This window comes from Ranitomeya imitator, chromosome 7 (genome assembly GCF_032444005.1).
Source record: "Ranitomeya imitator isolate aRanImi1 chromosome 7, aRanImi1.pri, whole genome shotgun sequence".
NCBI classification, from domain to species: Eukaryota; Metazoa; Chordata; class Amphibia; order Anura; family Dendrobatidae; genus Ranitomeya; species Ranitomeya imitator.
The window spans coordinates 89506577-89527845 of NC_091288.1; the positions used below are offsets into that span (position 1 = coordinate 89506577).

Consider the following 21269-nt stretch of genomic DNA (forward strand, 5'->3'; position numbering starts at 1 on the left):
TTGAACAAATTATTAAACAGCATGTATGTAAGTACTTGCATAAGAATACAGTAATTAACCAGAACCAGCATGGGTTTGTAGCAAACAAGTCATGCCAGATTAATCTAATTTCCTTCTATGATGGAATCACTGACTGGGTGGGTCAGGGAAATGTGGTAGATATAGTGTATCTCGACTTCAGCAAAGCATTTGATAACGTATTTCATACTATATTTATTGAAAAAATTAGCAAGTATGAGATTGACAAGGCTACGGTTAGGTGGATTTATAACTGGCTCAGTGATCGTACTCAAAGAGTGGTAATAAATGGTTGTACATCCAATTGGAAAAGTGTTTCAAGTGGGGTACCACTAGGTTCTGTCCTGGTCCCAGTGTTGTTCAACAGTTTTATAAATGAACTAGATAAGGGAACTGAAGGTAAACTAATCAAATTTACAGACGATGCAAAGCTAGGAGTGATAGCTAACACTAGAGAAGACAGAAAATGGATTTAGAAGGATCTAGATAAGCTTGAACAATGGGCAGTGACTAATAGAATGGTATTTAATAGGGTGAAATGCAAGATTCTACATCTGGTCAAGAAAAAATTACAATTACATCTATAGAATGGGAGGAATAGAACTAAGCAACAGCACGTGTGAAAAAGACTTGGGTATACTAATAGATCACATGACTCAACAGTGTGATGCAGCAGCAAAAAAAAAAACAAGCACAGTTCTATGATGTATTAAGAGAAGCATAGAGTCTAGATCACATGAAGTAATTATTCGCTTCTACTCCTCCTTGGTCAGGCATCATCTGGAATACTGTGTCTATTTATGGGCACCACATTTTAAAAAAGACATTGAAAAACTGGAGCAAGTTCAGAGAGCAGCTACCAGAATGGTGAGCGGACTGCAACGTATGTACTACAAAGAACTGTTAAAGAATCTGGGAATGTTTAGATTGTAAAAAAGAAGGCAAAGCGGACACTTAATAGCTTTCTACAAATATCTGAAGGCATGTCACAGTGTAGAGGGATCGTCATTATTCTAATTTGCACATGGAAACACGAGAAGCAATAGAATGAAAAGGATATTCACTTGAAAAGCTTAGAGTGCATTTTAGATTCATCCTGAAATTTCGCCCAAAAGCCAAATATCCCTAACTTTTTGTGAGTAGTATATCGTCAAAGGAACCTTCATTCTCAGTTCATAAAACTAAAGCAATGCAGTGAGTAGTTGACATACTATAACCTTTTATACCTCTATCCATCTGGAAATAATTCTGAATATATACATTTATACCTTATTAGAAAGCAGTTTGTCAACAGTGGGGACACTCGTCAAATTCCGTAAAGTTGTTTGAATTCAAGTCTATTTTACAGTCTATAAATTATTATAGTTATGTGCCGAGTGTCCTTTCTTTGAATTTAGTGGAATAACGATTTTTTTTTTGCAGTTCTATGTTTATATTGATAACTGTTAAATCATAGGATTTTTTGGATCGTTCACTTTTTATAATGATTTTATATCCTTTCTGAACATATCCTGCCTGTCCACACTTTATTCTGCACTGACATTCTAAAACATCAGAACAGAATTAGCAGCTTGCACAGTTCATGCAGCTGTGGACACAGGGAGCTGCGTGACTGACTGATTAATTGAGTCTGTGGTCAGGAGTCTTCTATAAAGGTGACTATGTAAGACATCTGTCTTTAATGCAGGTAACAATTTGATTAGGAGCGTCCAATTGGTCTGTGGGAGCCAGAACTCTTAATGGTTGGTAGGGGATCAAATACTTATTTCTCACTGCAAAATGCAAATATAATTATATAATTTATACAATGTGATTTTCTGGATTTTATTTTTGATATTCTATCTCTCAATGTTAAAATGAACCTACCCTTAAAATTATAGACTGTTCATGTCTTTGTCAGTGGGCAAACTTACAAAATCAGAAAGGGATCAAATAATTATTTCCTTCACTGTAGAGTAGACCTTAGACTATGCTCTGAGCAGGTTAAACAGCCAGGGGCGGTGCTAGCACCATCTCTGGCTGTTAGCGCAGGAGCTTGGCAACTAGCAGCGCTGAGCTCCTGCTTTGATCTTGCGGGAGGAGCTCACATTCCAGCAGCTCCTGTGCGATCATGCTGAGATCGGTCAGTCAGATTGACTGACCAATCACAGCGCCTGATTGGGGGGACCGATGGCATGGGTCACTGCACCTCTACCCATGCTGCTCAGCTGTCATTGATAGCTGTCAGCACTGAACTGTCACTGAGTGTTTACATGCAGTGACAGTTTAAAGTCATGACGCGCATGGCACGTCATGGTGTGGGAACTGACACCCGCTCATGACATGCCACTGGATGTCCATCATTGGTTGTAAATGAGTTAATATTATTTTACCTGTGCTTGAGTTGGATCTTGGGTTGCCAAATACACATCCATTTCTCCATCTTCTCCTTTAGGGACAGCTCGGATACTCTGGGTTTCCATGTAGAAATGTTCCTGTCCACCCATGAAGATTTCTCCTGCAATTGTCACAAGAAGGAGAAATAAAGATTAAAGGTCATCTGTCACCAAGTGTTTTCTATGTAATCTGTGAGCAACATGATGTAGAGACTGAGACACTGATTACAGTGATGTGTCACTTTCTAGGATTTGCGCTGTTTCAATAAAAATCAGTGTTTTATCAGAAATAAACTATTGCTGCAGGACTTGGTTTCTCAAGCATCGTGATCAATTGCTCTGTGTAACCTTGCCCCCATCACTGAATAGCAGTTTTCTGTCAATATACAAAGTACACAGAAGCACTCAATCAATGGTGTGGGAGGAGTTAAACAGGGCTCAGCATTTAGAGCACTGCTCATAAAGTGGATTCCTGGGATCAACCTCTTTTCTGATGTCCCGGTGAGTCTTAAAGCCATATTAGACTAACATCAGCTTAAACCTTCGACATTGATGGGTTCGGCCAAGACTATAATGTTTATGCGGGCTCGACAGATGATTGTCCAGGAAGATAAGCGTCCAGCTTGTCCAATTGCAGACTGCTGATCCTTTTATTCTCTGAGAGATAAGCCACCATTAAAGCAGTCTGGAAGTAGCTCTCTAATAGAGAACACAGGAGTGCTTGGCTCTTGTGTATCGGAGAGTCAGGCAAGATAGCTGCCTGGCGAAAGATTGCCTGAACAGTTACCGAAAGCATATGGGGGGCTAAAAGGAAACCTGTCACCATAAAAATGCAGTCCAATCTGCAGGCATCATATTATAGTGCAGGGAGCGCAAAATAGGTTGATAAATAATATTGTGAGAAAAGATTCAACATAATCTATGCTTTCATCATTTATTCCTTTGCTACTTCAGGGTTTTTGGTCCAGTGGGTGGTCCTATCAGTGATTGACAGCAATCCCTGTATGCCCACTTAAACAAAGAAAACTGTCAACAATTGATAGGACCGAAAATCCCAGAAAGACCAGAGGTTTAAATAATTAAATCACAGGTTATACTGAATCTTTTCTCCAAAAAACTGTATATAAATCTGATCTGCTCACCCTGACCTATAACATTGTCCCTGCATTTTTATGGTGACAGGTTCCTTTTAAAGCAGGTTCCTTTCTTAGGCTTCCTTAAGGCCGGCGTCACACACAGCGTATGAAAATACGGTCCGTATATTACGGCCGTAATACACTGAAAAGTCCCGAAAATAGTGGTCCGTAGCTCCTCCGTAGGCAGGGTGTGTCACCGTTTTTTGCGCATGGCATCCTCCGTATGTAATCCATATGGCAGCTGTAATGCGTGTTTTTATCGCAGGCTTGCAAAACCGACATACGGCTATACAAGGGATCTATGTGTAAAAAAAACACAAAAAAAACATATATACTGTCTATATATATACAGTGGGGCAAAAAAGTATTTAGTCAGTCAGCAATAGTGCAAGTTCCACCACTTAAAAAGATGAGAGGTGGCTGTAATTTACATCATAGGTAGACCTCAACTATGGGAGACAAACTGAGAAAAAAAAATCCAGAAAATCACATTGTCTGTTTTTTTAACATTTTATTTGCATATTATGGTGGAAAATAAGTATTTGGTCAGAAACAAACAATCAAGATTTCTGGCTCTCACAGACCTGTAACTTCTTCTTTAAGAGTCTCCTCTTTCCTCCACTCATTACCTGTAGTAATGGCACCTGTTTAAACTTGTTATCAGTATAAAAAGACACCTGTGCACACCCTCAAACAGTCTGACTCCAAACTCCACTATGGTAAAGACCAAAGAGCTGTCAAAGGACACCAGAAACAAAATTGTAGCCCTGCACCAGGCTGGGAAGACTGAATCTGCAATAGCCAACCAGCTTGGAGTGAAGAAATCAACAGTGGGAGCAATAATTAGAAAATGGAAGACATACAAGACCACTGATAATCTCCCTCGATCAGGGGCTCCACGCAAAATCCCACCCTGTGGGGTCAGAATGATCACAAGAACGGTGAGCAAAAATCCCAGATCCACGCGGGGGACCTAGTGAATGAACTGCAGAGAGCTGGGACCAATGTAACAAGGCCTACCATAAGTAACACACTACGCCACCATGGACTCAGATCCTGCAGTGCCAGACGTGTCCCACTGCTTAAGCCAGTACATGTCCGGGCCCGTCTGAAGTTTGCTAGAGAGCATTTGGATGATCCAGAGGAGTTTTGGGAGAATGTCCTATGGTCTGATGAAACCAAACTGGAACTGTTTGGTAGAAACACAACTTGTCGTGTTTGGAGGAAAAAGAATACTGAGTTGCATCCATCAAACACCATACCTACTGTAAAGCATGGTGGTGGAAACATCATGCTTTGGGGCTGTTTCTCTGCAAAGGGGCCAGGACGACTGATCCGGGTACATGAAAGAATGAATGGGGCCATGTATCGTTAGATTTTGAGTGCAAACCTCCTTCCATCAGCAAGGGCATTGAAGATGAAACGTGGCTGGGTCTTTCAGCATGACAATGATCCAAAGCATACCGCCAGGGCAACGAAGGAGTGGCTTCGTAAGAAGCATTTCAAGGTCCTGGAGTGGCCTAGCCAGTCTCCAGATCTCAACCCTATAGAAAACCTTTGGAGGGAGTTGAAAGTCCGTGTTGCCAAGCGAAAAGCCAAAAACATCACTGCTCTAGAGGAGATCTGCATGGAGGAATGGGCCAACATACCAACAACAGTGTGTGGCAACCTTGTGAAGACTTACAGAAAACGTTTGACCTCTGTCATTGCCAACAAAGGATATATTACAAAGTATTGAGATGAAATTTTGTTTCTGACCAAATACTTATTTTCCGCCATAATATGCAAATAAAATGTTAAAAAAACAGACAATGTGATTTTCTGGATTTTTTTTTCTCAGTTTGTCTCCTATAGTTGACGTCTACCTATGATGTAAATTACAGACGCCTTTCATCTTTTTAAGTGGTGGAACTTGCACTATTGCTGACTGACTAAATACTTTTTTGACCCACTGTATATATATATATATATATATATATATATATATGTCAGTAGACACATATATGTATATATATTAATATTTCATCCAGCGCGATATAGCAGAAAGCCGGTAATTCAATTACCGGCTTTTGCTTTCTCCTTCCTAAACCCGACATGATATGAGACCTGGTTTACATACAGTAAACCATCTCATATCCCCATTTTTTTTGCATATTCCACACTACTAATGTTAGTAGTGTGTATGTGCAAAATTTGGCCATTCTAGCTAGTAAATTAAGGGGTTAAATGGCGGAAAAAATTGGCGTGGGCTCCCGCACAATTTTCTCCACCAGAGTGGTAAAGCCAGTGACTGAGGGCAGATATTAATAGCCTGGAGAGGGTCCACGGTTATTGGTTCCCCCCCTGGCTAAAAACACCTGCCCCCAGCCACCCCAGAAAAGGCACATCTGGAAGATGCGCCTATTCTGGCACTTGGCCACTCTCTTCCCATTCCCGTGTAGCGGTGGGATATGGGGTAATGAAGGGTTAATGCCACCTTGCTATTGTAAGGTGACATTAAGCCAAATTAATAATGGAGAGGCATCAATTATGACACCTATCCATTATTAATCCAATACTAGTAAAGGGTTAAAAAAAAAAAAAACACACACATTATTAAAAATTAATTTAATGAAAAAAACACAAAGGTTGTTGTATTAATTTATTCTACTCTCAATCCACTCACTGAAGACCCTCGATCTGTAAATAAAAAAAAAAAAATAAACCAAGAATATACATACCTTCCGAGGATCTGTAAGCTCCAACGATGTAACTCCATCTGAAGGGGTTAAAATATTTTGCAGGCAGGAGTTCTGTTAATGCAGCGCTACTCCTGCCTGCAAAACCCCAGCAAATGAAGGTAAAGTAGGTCAATGACCTATATTTAGCTTCATTTGCGGTGAGGCGCCCTCTGCTGGTTGTTCCTAGATCGTGGGAACTTTCCTAGAAAGCTCCCTGGCTCGAGTTCATATGAGGACAACCAGCAGAGGGCGCCCTCTTATGATCTCGAGCCAGGGAGCTTTCTAGGAAAGTTCCCACGATCTAGGAACAGCCAGCAGAGGGCGCCTCACCGCAAATGAAGCTAAATATAGGTCATTGACCTACTTTACCTTCATTCTCCGGGGTTTTGCAGGCAGGAGTAGCGCTGCATTAACAGAACTCCTGCCTGCAAAATATTTTAACCCCTTCAGATGGATTTACATCATTGGACCTTACAGATCCTCGGAAGGTACTGTATATACTCGAGTATAAGCCGACCCGAGTATAAGCCGACCCCCCTAATTTTGCCACAAAAAACTGGGAAAACTTATTGACTCGAGTATAAGCCTAGGGTGGAAATGCAGCATTTACCGGTGAATTTCAAAAATAAAAATAGATCATTATTTCCCCATAGCTGTGCCATATAGTGCTCTGCACCGTTCATATTTCCCCATAGCTGTGCCATATACGGTGCTCTGCACCGTTCATTGTGCCCCATAGCTGTGCCATATACGGTGCTCTGCACCGTTCACTGTGCCCCATAGATGTGCCATATACGGTGCTCTGCACCGTTCACTGTGCCCCATAGATGTGCCATATACGGTGCTCTGCACCTTTCACTGTGCCCCATAGATGTGCCATATACGGTGCTCCGCACCGTTCATATTTCCCCATAGCTGTGCCATATACGGTGCTCTGCACCGTTCATATTTCCCCATAGCTGTGCCATATACGGTGCTCTGCACCGTTCATATTTCCCCATAGCTGTGCCATATACGGTGCTCTGCACCGTTCATATTTCCCCATAGCTGTGCCATATACGGTGCTCTGCACCGTTCACTGTGCCCCATAGTTGTGCCATATACGGTGCTCTGCACCGTTCACTGTGCCCCATAGCTGTTCCCATATACGGTGCTCTGCACCGTTCATTGTGCCCCATAGCTGTGCCCATATACGGTGCTCTGCACCGTTCATTGTGCCCCATAGCTGTGCCAATATACGGTGCTCTGCACCGTTCATTGTGCCCCATAGCTGTGCCCATATACGGTGCTCTGCACCGTTCACTGTGCCCCATAGCTGTTCCCATATACGGTGCTCTGCACCGTTCATTGTGCCCCATAGCTGTGCCCATATACGGTGCTCTGCACCGTTCATTGTGCCCCATAGCTGTGCCCATATACGGTGCTCTGCACCGTTCACTGTGCCCCATAGATGTGCCATATACGGTGCTCCGCACCGTTCACTGTGCCCCATAGATGTGCCATATACGGTGCTCTGCACCGTTCACTGTGCCCCATAGATGTGCCATATACGGTGCTCCGCACCGTTCACTGTGCCCCATAGATGTGCCATATACGGTGCTCTGCACCGTTCACTGTGCCCCATAGATGTGCCTTATACGGTGCTCTGCACCGTTCACTGTGCCCCATAGATGTGCCATATACGGTGCCCTGCACCGTTCACTGTGCCCCATAGATGTGCCATATACGGTGCTCCGCACCGTTCACTGTGCCCCATAGATGTGCCATATACGGTGCTCTGCACCGTTCACTGTGCCCCATAGATGTGCCATATACGGTGCTCTGCACCGTTCACTGTGCCCCATAGATGTGCCATATACGGTGCTCTGCACCGTTCACTGTGCCCCATATATGTGCCATATACGGTGCTCCGCACCGTTCACTGTGCCCCATAGATGTGCCATATACGGTGCTCCGCACCGTTCACTGTGCCCCATAGATGTGCCATATACGGTGCTCCGCACCGTTCACTGTGCCCCATAGATGTGCCATATACGGTGCCCTGCACCGTTCACTGTGCCCCATAGATGTGCCATATACGGTGCTCCGCACCGTTCACTGTGCCCCATAGATGTGCCATATACGGTGCTCCGCACCGTTCACTGTGCCCCATAGATGTGCCATATACGGTGCTCCGCACCGTTCACTGTGCCCCATAGATGTGCCATATACGGTGCTCCGCACCGTTCACTGTGCCCCATAGATGTGCCATATACGGTGCTCTGCACCGTTCACTGTGCCCCATAGATGTGCCATATACGGTGCCCTGCACCGTTCACTGTGCCCCATAGATGTGCCATATACGGTGCTCTGCACCGTTCACTGTGCCCCATAGATGTGCCATATACGGTGCCCTGCACCGTTCACTGTGCCCCATAGATGTGCCATATACGGTGCTCCGCACCGTTCACTGTGCCCCATAGATGTGCCATATACGGTGCTCTGCACCGTTCACTGTGCCCCATAGATGTGCCATATACGGTGCTCAGCACCGTTCACTGTGCCCCATAGATGTGCCATATACGGTGCTCTGCACCGTTCACTGTGCCCCATAGATATGCCATATACGGTGCCCTGCACCGTTCACTGTGCCCCATAGATGTGCCATATACGGTGCTCCGCACCGTTCACTGTGCCCCATAGATGTGCCATATACGGTGCTCCGCACCGTTCACTGTGCCCCATAGATGTGCCATATACGGTGCTCTGCACCGTTCACTGTGCCCCATAGATGTGCCATATACGGTGCTCTGCACCGTTCACTGTGCCCCATAGATGTGCCATATACGGTGCTCTGCACCGTTCACTGTGCCCCATAGATGTGCCATATACGGTGCTCTGCACCGTTCACTGTGCCCCATAGATGTGCCATATACGGTTCTCTGCACCGTTCACTGTGCCCCATAGATGTGCCATATACGGTGCTCTGCACCGTTCACTGTGCCCCATAGATGTGCCATATACGGTGCCCTGCACCGTTCACTGTGCCCCATAGATATGCCATATACGGTGCTCCGCACCGTTCACTGTGCCCCATAGATGTGCCATATACGGTGCTCTGCACCGTTCACTGTGCCCCATAGATGTGCCATATACGGTGCTCCGCACCGTTCACTGTGCCCCATAGATGTGCCATATACGGTGCCCTGCACCGTTCACTGTGCCCCATAGATGTGCCATATACGGTGCTCTGCACCGTTCACTGTGCCCCATAGATGTGCCCCATATACGGTGCTCCGCACCGTTCACTGTGCCCCATAGATGTGCCATATACGGTGCCCTGCACCGTTCACTGTGCCCCACAGATGTGCCATATACGGTGCTCTGCACCGTTCACTGTGCCCCATAGATGTGCCCCATATACGGTGCTCCGCACCGTTCACTGTGCCCCATAGATGTGCCATATACGGTGCTCTGCACCGTTCACTGTGCCCCATAGATGTGCCCCATAAACAGTGCTCTGCACCGTTCATTGTGCCCCATAGATGTGCCATATACGGTGCCCTGCACCGTTCACTGTGCCCCATAGATGCTCCACATAAATCTCTGCCGCCGCCGCTGCTGCTGCTGCAATAAAAAAAAAAAAACCACATACTCACCTCCCTTGATTGCAGCTCCCGGCGTCTCGTTCCGGCGCCTCCATCTTCCCGGCGTCTCTGCTCTGACTGATCAGGCAGAGGGCGCCGCGCACACTATATGCGTCATCGCGCCCTCTGCCTGAACAGTCAAAGCGCAGACGCCGGGAAGATGGAGGCGCCGGCCGGGAAGATGGATCGACGCTCGGCGGCTGGAACGAGGACAGGTGAATATGCTTTACTTACCTAGTCCAGGCGATCCTCGCGCTGTCCCTCTGCCTGGTCTTCGGTGCCGCAGCTTCTTTCTCTATCAGCGGTCACCGTCACCGCTGATTAGAGGAATGAATAGGCGGCTCCGCCCCTATGGGAGGTGGAGCCGCTTATTCATTTCTGTAATGAGCGGTCCCACGTGACCGCTGAAGAGGGGAAGAAGCTGCAGCACAGAAGACCGTGGGACGGCAGGGACAGCGCGAGGATCGCTGGGACTAGGTAAGTATACCTCAGCGCCCTCACCCCCTCACCCGCCGACCCTGCCACCCACCTTGACTCGAGTATAAGCCGAGAGGGGCACTTTCAGCCCAAAATTTTGGGCTGAAAAATCTCGGCTTATACTCGAGTATATACGGTATGTATATTCTTGGTTTATTATTTTTTTTTAATTTACAGATCGAGGGTCTTCAGTGAGTGGATTGAGAGTAGAATAAATTAATACAACAACCTTTGTGTTTTTTTCATTAAATTAATGAATTAATGTGTGTTTTTTTTAACCCTTTACTAGTATTGGATTAATAATGGATAGGTGTCATAATTGACGCCTCTCCATTATTAATTTGGCTTAATGTCACCTTACAATAGCAAGGTGGCATTAACCCTTCATTACCTCATATCCCACTACTACACGGGAATGGGAAGAGAGTGGCCAAGTGCCAGAATAGGCGCATCTTCCAGATGTGCCTTTTCTGGGGTGGCTGGGGGCAGGTGTTTTTAGCCGGGAGGGGGGGGGGGCCCAATAACCATGGACCCTCTCCAGGCTATTAATATCTGCCCTCAGTCACTGGCATTACCACTCTGGCGGAGAAAATTGTGCGGGAGCCCACGCCAATGTTTTCCGCAATTTAACCCCTTAATTTACTAGCTAGAACGGCCAAATTTTGCATATACACACTACTAACATTAGTAGTGTGGAATATGCAAAAAAAATGGGGATATGAGATGGTTTACTGTATGTAAACCAGGTCTCATATTATGTCGGGTTTTAGGAAGGAGAAAGCAAAAGCCGGTAATTGAGTTACCGGCTTTCTGCTATATCGCGCTGGATGAAATATTAATATATATACATATATGTGTCTCACTGACATATATATATATATATATATATATATATATATATACCTATTCTATGTGTACACATTTATTCTACCTATTCTACTGTAAGCTGTCAGTGTGATTTTACTGTACACCGCACTAAATTGCCGGCTTTTCTCTCTAACACCGCTGCGTATTCCTCGCAAGTCACACTGCTGGTCCGTGTGTAATCCGTATTTTTGGGGCTTCCATAGACTTTCATTGACGTTTTATTTGCGCAATACGGTGACAAACGCAGCATGCTGCGATTTTCTACGGCCGTAGAAAGCCGTATAATGCTGATCAGTAAAATATGGCAGATAGGAGCAGGGGCATAGAGAATAATTGTGCCGTATTTTTTGCGAGTTTTACGGACGTAGTTTCTGCGCTCTTACGTCCGTAAAACTCGCAAGTGTGACGCCGGCCTTACACTTACTGTGCTTTTTGTGGCCCATTATTGCGGGCCGTATTGCCACAATTTTCATGATCTGCTGCAATAACGGGCAGCCAAAAAATTGCGGATCACCATTTTTCGGGTTTCCAATACTATGGCAAAAGTATTGGAAAAAAAACGGTGGTCCGCAAAACCGGAAGTCACGGTGCACCGCAAAAACAACCTTCTGTTTGATTTACAACGGGGGCCATATCCGTAAGCCGTGAAAAAGATCGAGCAGGCTCGATATTTTTTTCACGGCCGTAAATACGGCCCTCACGGCCCGTACGGCGCTCCGTGGAATTATTGCGGCTGTTTTTTGCGGGCCCATAGAAATCTATTGGGGCCGCAAAACCACGGTAAGTGTAAAAAAAGCCTTACTCAACAGAGGATTTTACGCTCTTGGAAAAAGCATAATATTTCAATAAGGATCAAATTTCTTGCCTTGTGCAGGCGTGTACTACGGAGGACAGAGAATGAACTTCAATCCAATATTGCAGCCAGCATGCAGCCAGCGGGTAAGGAAAGGGTGAATCAAACACCCGAAAACCCCGCCTCTATGGCTGAAAATTGTTCCCTCCAAATTCAGGTGACAGAGTCCCTTTAAGGCTGCCGTCACACTAGCAGTATTTGGTCAGTATTTTACATCAGTATTTGTAAGCCAAAACCAGGAGTGGGTGATAAATACAGAAGTGGTGCATATGTTTCTATTATACTTTTCCTCTAATTGTTCCACTCCTGGTTTTGGCTTACAAATACTGATGTAAAATACTGACCAAATACTGCGAGTGTGACGGCAGCCTAATACCAGGCGAGACAGAGCCGCAGACATAAAGTATATCTTTTGTTTCTTTTGTATAACTCAGTAGTTTTCTTGATCTGTATATAGATTGCAAGCTCAGGAGGGAGTTCTGATTTATTATTTATAATGTTTAAGATCTTATTATTTGAATGAAGTGTATATCCCTTTAAGACAATGTGATTCTGAGTAATGGAATATTGTGTATTTAACCCCTTAACCCCTGGCGCTTTGTTCGTTTTTTTGTTCTTTGCTCCTCTTCTTTCCAGAGCATTAACTTTTTTATTTTTCCATCAATATGGCCATGTGAGGGCTTATTTTTTGCGGGACCTTGTTGTACTTTTGAACGATATCATTGGTTTTACCATGTCGTGTAACAAAAAACAGGAAAAAAATTCCAAGTGAAATGAAATTGCAAAAAAAGTGCATTCCGACACTTGTTTTTTGTTTGGCTTTTTTGCTACGTTCACTAAATGCTGAAACTGACCTGCCATTACGATTCTCCAGGTCATTATGAGTTCATAGACACCAAACATGTCTAGGTTCTCTTTTATCTAAGCGGTAATAAAAAATTTTCCAAAACTTGCTAAAAAAAAATAAAATTGCTCCATTTTCCGATAGCTGTAGCGTCTCCAGTTTTCATGATCTGGGGTCGGGTGAGGCCTTATTTATTGTGTGCTGATCTGACGTTTTTATTATACCACTTTTGTGCAGATACGTTGTTTAGATCGCCCGTTATTACATTTTAATGCAATGTCGCGGTGACCAAAAAAATGTAATTTTGGCCTCTTAATTTTTTTTCTCACTACGCCGTTTAGCGATCAGGTTAATCCTTTTTTTATTGATAGATCGGGCAATTCTGAACGCGGTGATACCAAATATGTGTAGGTTTGATTTTTTTTTTTTGTTTTATTTTGATTGGGGCGAAAGGGGGGTGATTTGAACTTTTATTTTTTTTTATATTTTTAAAGACATTTTTTTAATTTTGGTTTGCTTCAATAGCCTCCATGGGAGGCTAAAAGCATGCACTACTCTATCACCTCTGCTACATAGAGGTGATGCACAGATCACCTCTACTGTATGCAGCAAAATTGCAGGCTTGCTATGAGCGCTGACCACAGGGTGGCGCTCATAGCATTCTGCCATTAACAACCATAGAGGTCTCGAGGAGACCTCTGTTTGTGATGGCAACGCACCGATGTCCTCCGATCACGTGATGGAGGTCATCAGTGCGAGTACTTCCAGCCATGCGGCCGGCAGCGCTTTTTAAATGCCGCTGTTAGAGTCTGACAGCGGCATTTAACTAGTTAATGGGCGGGGCAGATCACGATTCCACTTGCGCCCATTGCGGGCACATGTCAGTCGTTGAAAACAGCTGACATGTTGCGGCTTTGAGGTTGGCTCACTGCCAGAGCCCCTCCTCAAAGTGGGGGATACTGCCAGCTGACGTACTATTCTGTCAGCTGGCAGAAAGGGGTTAAGGGCATGTGGGAGAAAATGTGGTGGACTTGGTCAAGTTAGGCCTCATTCACACTTCCTGATTCCTGTAGAGGAAAAACCAGTACTGGTGAGATCCATGACCTGTTTGCATGTGCTATCTGCATGTACATTTGTGACATCCATGGTTCACACCCGTGTGCTGTCGTGGTGACATGTGTTATGGCTGGCAATCAGGCAACACAGCGTGCAGTAATCAGCGCACATACAGAGATCTGGCAATAACCAAAAACAATAGGACGAGCTCTGAGACGTGGAATCTCTGTAGACTGCAGTACCTGATCTATCCTCACACAACTATAAGCAGCAGTGGATTGCGCCTAACAACTACCTATGCAACTCGACACTGCCTGAGGAGCTGACTAGCCTGAAGATAGAAATACAAGCCTGACTTACCTCAGAGAAATATCCCAAAGGAATAGGCAGCCCCCCACATATAATGACTGTTAGCAAGATGAAAAGACAAACGTAGGAATGAAATAGATTCAGCAAAGTGAGGCCCGATATTCTAGACAGAGCGAGGATAGCAAAGAGAACTATGCAGTCTACAAAAAACCCTAAAACGAAAACCACGCAAAGGGGCAAAAAGACCCACCGTGCCGAACTAACAGCACGGCGGTGCACCCCTCTGCTTCTCAGAGCTTCCAGCAAAAGACAATAGCAAGCTGGACAGAAAAAAAACAGAAAACTAACTAGAAGCACTTATCTAGCAGAGCCGCAGGCCCAAGGAAAGATGCAGTAGCTCAGATCCAACACTGGAACATTGACAAGGAGCAAGGAAGACAGACTCAGGTGGAGCTAAATAGCAAGGCAGCCAACGAGCTCACCAAAACACCTGAGGGAGGAAGCCCAGAGACTGCAATACCACTTGTGACCACAGAAGTGAACTCAGCCACAGAATTCACAACAGTACCCCCCCCTTGAGGAGGGGTCACCGAACCCTCACCAGAACCCCCAGGCCGACCAGGATGAGCCACATGAAAGGCACGAACAAGATCTGGGGCATGGACATCAGAGGCAAAAACCCAGGAACTATCTTCCTGAGCATAACCCTTCCATTTGACCAGATACTGGAGTTTCCGTCTAGAGACACGAGAATCCAAAATCTTCTCCACAATATACTCCAATTCCCCCTCCACCAAAACAGGGGCAGGAGGCTCCACAGATGCAACCATAGGTGCCACGTATCTCCTCAACAACGACCTATGGAATACATTATGTATGGAAAAGGAGTCTGGGAGGGTCAGACGAAAAGACACCGGATTGAGAATCTCAGAAATCCTATACGGACCAATAAAACGAGGTTTAAATTTAGGAGAGGAAACCTTCATAGGAATATGACGAGAAGATAACCAAACCAAATCCCCAACACGAAGTCGGGGTCCCACACGGCGTCTGCGATTAGCGAAAAGCTGAGCCTTCTCCTGGGACAAGGTCAAATTGTCCACTACCTGAGTCCAGATCTGCTGCAACCTGTCCACCACAGAATCCACACCAGGACAGTCCGAAGACTCAACCTGTCCTGAAGAGAAACGAGGATGGAACCCAGAATTGCAGAAAAATGGAGAGACCAAGGTAGCCGAGCTGGCCCGATTATTAAGGGCGAACTCAGCCAACGGCAAAAATGACACCCAATCATCCTGGTCAGCGGAAACAAAACATCTCAGATATGTTTCCAAGGTCTGATTGGTTCGTTCGGTCTGGCCATTAGTCTGAGGATGGAAGGCCGAGGAGAAAGATAGGTCAATGCCCATCCTACCACAAAAGGCTCGCCAGAACCTCGAGACAAACTGGGAACCTCTGTCAGAAACAATATTCTCAGGAATGCCATGTAAACGAACCACATGCTGGAAGAACAAAGGCACCAAATCAGAGGAGGAAGGCAATTTAACCAAGGGCACCAGATGGACCATTTTAGAAAAGCGATCACAGACCACCCAAATGACCGACATTTTTTGAGAAACGGGAAGGTCAGAAATGAAATCCATCGAAATATGTGTCCAAGGCCTCTTCGGGACCGGCAAGGGCAAAAGCAACCCACTGGCACGTGAACAGCAGGGCTTAGCCCTAGCACAAATTCCACAGGACTGCACAAAAGCACGCACATCCCGTGACAGAGATGGCCACCAGAAGGATCTAGCAACCAACTCCCTGGTACCAAAGATTCCTGGATGACCGGCCAGCACCGAACAATGAAGTTCAGAGATAACTTTACTAGTCCACCTATCAGGGACGAACAGTTTCTCGGCCGGACAACGATCAGGTTTATTAGCCTGAAATTTCTGCAACACTCTCCGCAAATCAGGGGAGATGGCAGACACAATGACTCCTTCCTTGAGGATACTCGCCGGCTCAGATAACCCCGGAGAGTCGGGCACAAAACTCCCAGACAGAGCATCCGCCTTCACATTTTTAGAGCCCGGAAGGTATGAAATCACAAAATCAAAACGAGCAAAAAATAACGACCAACGGGCCTGTCTAGGATTCAAGCGCTTGGCAGACTCGAGATAAGTCAAGTTCTTATGATCAGTCAATACCACCACGCGATGCTTAGCACCCTCAAGCCAATGACGCCACTCCTCGAATGCCCACTTCATGGCCAGCAACTCTCGGTTGCCCACATCATAATTACGCTCAGCAGCAGAAAATTTCCTGGAAAAGAAAGCACATGGTTTGAACACTGAGCAACCAGAACCTCTCTGTGACAAAACCGCCCCTGCACCAATCTCAGAAGCATCAACCTCGACCTGGAACGGAAGAGAAACATCAGGTTGACACAACACAGGGGCACAGCAAAAACGACGCTTCAACTCCTGAAAAGCTTCCACGGCAGCAGAAGACCAATTAACCAAATCAGCACCCTTCTTGATCAAATCGGTCAATGGTCTGGCAATGCTAGAAAAATTACAGATGAAGCGACGATAAAAATTAGCAAAGCCCAGGAATTTCTGCAGACTTTTTAGAGATGTCGGCTGAGTCCAATCCTGGATGGCCTGAACCTTAACCGGATCCATCTCGATAGTAGAAGGGGAAAAGATGAACCCCAAAAATGAAACTTTCTGCACACCGAAGAGACACTTTGATCCCTTCACGAACAAGGAATTAGCACGCAGTACCTGGAAAACCATTCTGACTTGCTTCACATGAGACTCCCAATCATCTGAGAAGATCAAAATGTCATCCAAGTAAACAATCAAGAATTTATCCAGATACTCACGGAAAATGTCATGCATAAAAGACTGAAAAACAGATGGAGCATTGGCAAGTCCGAACGGCATCACCAGATACTCAAAATGACCCTCGGGCGTATTAAATGCCGTTTTCCATTCATCTCCCTGCCTGATTCTCACCAGATTATACGCACCACGAAGATCAATCTTAGTAAACCAACTAGCCCCCTTAATCCGAGCAAACAAGTCAGAAATCAATGGCAAGGGATACTGAAACTTAACAGTGATCTTATTAAGAAGGCGGTAATCAATACACGGTCTTAGCGAACCATCCTTCTTGGCTACAAAAAAGAACCCTGCTCCCAATGGTGACGACGATGGGCGAATATGTCCCTTCTCCAGGGACTCCTTCACATAACTGCGCATAGCGGTGTGTTCAGGTACGGACAAATTAAATAAACGACCCTTAGGGAATTTACTACCAGGAATCAAATCGATAGCACAATCACAATTCCTATGCGGAGGTAGGGCATCAGACTTGGACTCTTCAAATACATCCTGAAAGTCCGACAAGAACTCTGGGATGTCAGAAGGAATGGATGACGAAATAGACAAAAATGGAACATCACCATGTACTCCCTGACAACCCCAGCTGGTTACCGACATAGAGTTCCAATCCAATACTGGATTATGGGTTTGTAGCCATGGCAACCCCAACACGACCACATCATGCAAATTATGCAGTACCAGAAAGCGAATAACTTCCTGATGTGCAGGAGCCATGCACATGGTCAGCTGGGCCCAGTACTGAGGCTTATTCTTGGCCAAAGGTGTAGCATCAATTCCTCTCAACGGAATAGGACACCGCAAAGGCTCCAAGAAAAATCCACAACGTTTAGCATAATCCAAATCCATCAGATTCAGGGCAGCGCCTGAATCCACAAACGCCATGACAGAATACGATGACAAAGAGCACATTAAGGTAATGGACAAAAGGAATTTGGACTGTACAGTACCAATAACGGCAGAGCTATCGAACCGCCTAGTGCGTTTAGGACAATTAGAAATAGCATGAGTAGAATCACCACAATAGAAACACAGTCTGTTCAGACGTCTGTGTTCTTGCCGTTCTACTTTAGTCATAGTCCTGTCGCACTGCATAGGCTCAGGTTTACTCTCAGGCAGTACCGCCAGATGGTGCACAGATTTACGCTCGCGCAAGCGACGACCGATCTGAATGGCCAAGGACATAGACTCATTCAAACCAGCAGGCATAGGAAATCCCACCATTACATCCTTAAGAGCTTCAGAGAGACCCTTTCTGAACAAAGCCGCTAGTGCAGATTCATTCCACAGAGTGAGTACTGACCATTTCCTAAATTTCTGACAATATACTTCTACATCATCCTGACCCTGGCATAAAGCCAGCAGATTTTTCTCAGCCTGATCCACTGAATTAGGCTCATCGTAAAGCAATCCGAGCGCCAGGAAAAATGCATCAACATTACTCAATGCAGAATCTCCTGGTGCAAGAGAAAACGCCCAGTCCTGTGGGTCGCCGCGCAAAAAAGAAATAATAATCAAAACCTGTTGAATAGGATTACCAGAAGAATGAGGTTTCAAGGCCAAAAATAGCTTACAATTATTTCTGAAGCTCAGGAACTTAGTTCTGTCACCAAAAAACAAATCAGGAATCGGAATTCTTGGTTCTAGCATCGATTTCTGATCAATAGTATCTTGAATCTTTTGTACATTTACAACGAGATTATCCATTGAGGAGCACAGAGCCTGAATATCCATGTCCACACCTGTGTCCTGAAGCACTCTAATGTCTAGGGGAAAAAAAAGACTGAAGACAGAGCTAAGAAAAAAAAATGATGTCAGGATTTCTTTTTTCCCTCTATTGGGAATCATTGGTGTGGCTCCTTGTACTGTTATGGCTGGCAATCAGGCAACACAGCGTGCAGTAATCAGCGCACATACAGAGATCTGGCAATAACCAAAAACAATAGGACGAGCTCTGAGACGTGGAATCTCTGTAGACTGCAGTACCTGATCTATCCTCACACAACTATAAGCAGCAGTGGATTGCGCCTAACAACTACCTATGCAACTCGACACTGCCTGAGGAGCTGACTAGCCTGAAGATAGAAATACAAGCCTGACTTACCTCAGAGAAATACCCCAAAGGAATAGGCAGCCCCCCACATATAATGACTGTTAGCAAGATGAAAAGACAAACGTAGGAATGAAATAGATTCAGCAAAGTGAGGCCCGATATTCTAGACAGAGCGAGGATAGCAAAGAGAACTATGCAGTCTACAAAAAACCCTAAAACGAAAACCACGCAAAGGGGCAAAAAGACCCACCGTGCCGAACTAACAGCACGGCGGTGCACCCCTCTGCTTCTCAGAGCTTCCAGCAAAAGACAATAGCAAGCTGGACAGAAAAAAAACAGAAAACAAACTAGAAGCACTTATCTAGCAGAGCCGCAGGCCCAAGGAAAGATGCAGTAGCTCAGATCCAACACTGGAACATTGACAAGGAGCAAGGAAGACAGACTCAGGTGGAGCTAAATAGCAAGGCAGCCAACGAGCTCACCAAAACACCTGAGGGAGGAAGCCCAGAGACTGCAATACCACTTGTGACCACAGAAGTGAACTCAGCCACAGAATTCACAACAGACATGTAGTGGCGCCTGGGAAGAAGCGGTACAGTTTGCGCTGATCTCAGGCACCGCCTGCTGAAGGCAGCTCTCTTCATTGTTGCTTGGTGTCCCTGAGATCAGCGCGACCAGGCAACAATGATGGCGTTGTATTCAGCAGGGAGCCCACGCCATTTTGAAAAAAAAAATCATTCACTATTTTTCAGAGGAGGGACACATTGTCGCCTGGTCATGCTTATCTCAGGGAGACAAAGCAACAACAATGAGAGCTGTCTTCAGCAGCCGGTGCCTGGCAACAGCGTGAACTGTACCACTTCTTCCCAGGTGCCGGTACCTGTCACGCCGATGACACATGGCTGTCATCAGCGAGCATGTGTACAGCCTATTTATTTTGCTTTTGTTTTGTATTTGTTTGTTTTTTGCTTAAAATATATATGAGCTTTGTTGGAAACCGTCTGAGTGATGAGCTTCTTTGATGCCAAGAATATCCACACCCAACACCTATGCATAACGATTCCTCTGCGAAAGGGATTTTACTCTACTTGCAAGTATATATTTTTTTATCATTGCTGTAAAAACTGGTATATTCTGCATCAGTACTCAGGTTTGGTCAGTATTTCAAAAGCATAGAGAGCTGATAATAAAATCTGTCAGTGATATAAACTGGTTTTGCATACATAAAAACTATCACCATTACTGTTGGTATCAGCATGATGCTAGGTGCGACACTTACATTTACAATACATATACCTGCCTGATGCTTTATCTCAGCAGACCCATTGCTAATCAGAAGTTATACAGTACAGAAGCTACTGTATTAGGCCGGCGTCACACTTGGCGTAAGACAATACGGTCCGTATATTACGGCCGTAATACACTGAAAAGTCCCCAAAAAAGTGGTCCGTAGCTCCTCCGTAGGCAGGGTGTGTCAGCGTATTTTGCGCATGGCATCCTCCGTATGTAATCCGTATGGCATCCGTACTGCGTGTTTTTCTCGCAGGCTTGCAAAACCAACACACGGCTATACAAGGGATCCATGTGTTAAAAAAAAATTATATATATATACTGTCTATATATATATATATATATATATATATATATATATATATATATATATATATATATATATGTGTGTCATTAGACACATATATGTATATATATTATTACTTCATACAGCGCTAGATAGCTTTAAAGCCGGTAATTCAATTACTGGCTTTTGCTATCTCCTTCCTAAACCCGACATGATATGAGACATGGTTTACATACAGTAAACCATCTCATATCACCATTTTTTTTGCATATTCCACACTACTGTTAGTAGTGTGTAAATGCAAAATTTGGCCATTCTATCTACTAAATTAAAGGGTTAAATGGCGGAAAAAATTCACGTGGGCTCCCGCGCAATTTTCTCCGCCAGAGTAGTAAAGCCAGTGACTGAGGGCAGATATTAATAGCCTGGAGAGGGTCCATGGTTATTGCCCCCCCCCCGGCTAAAAAC

General features: G+C 45.0%; 1 protein-coding gene across 1 annotated transcript in view; it reads right to left on the minus strand.

The window, feature by feature from the left end:
* LOC138644803 (aldehyde oxidase-like) overlaps positions 1 to 21269 on the minus strand; it is a 145202-nt gene that overhangs the window by 36872 nt on the left and 87061 nt on the right. Inside the window, exon 21 of the mRNA XM_069733622.1 lies at positions 2391 to 2515. Coding sequence (XP_069589723.1) covers positions 2391 to 2515 — 125 coding nt within the window. The remainder of the gene's footprint in view (positions 1 to 2390; positions 2516 to 21269) is intronic.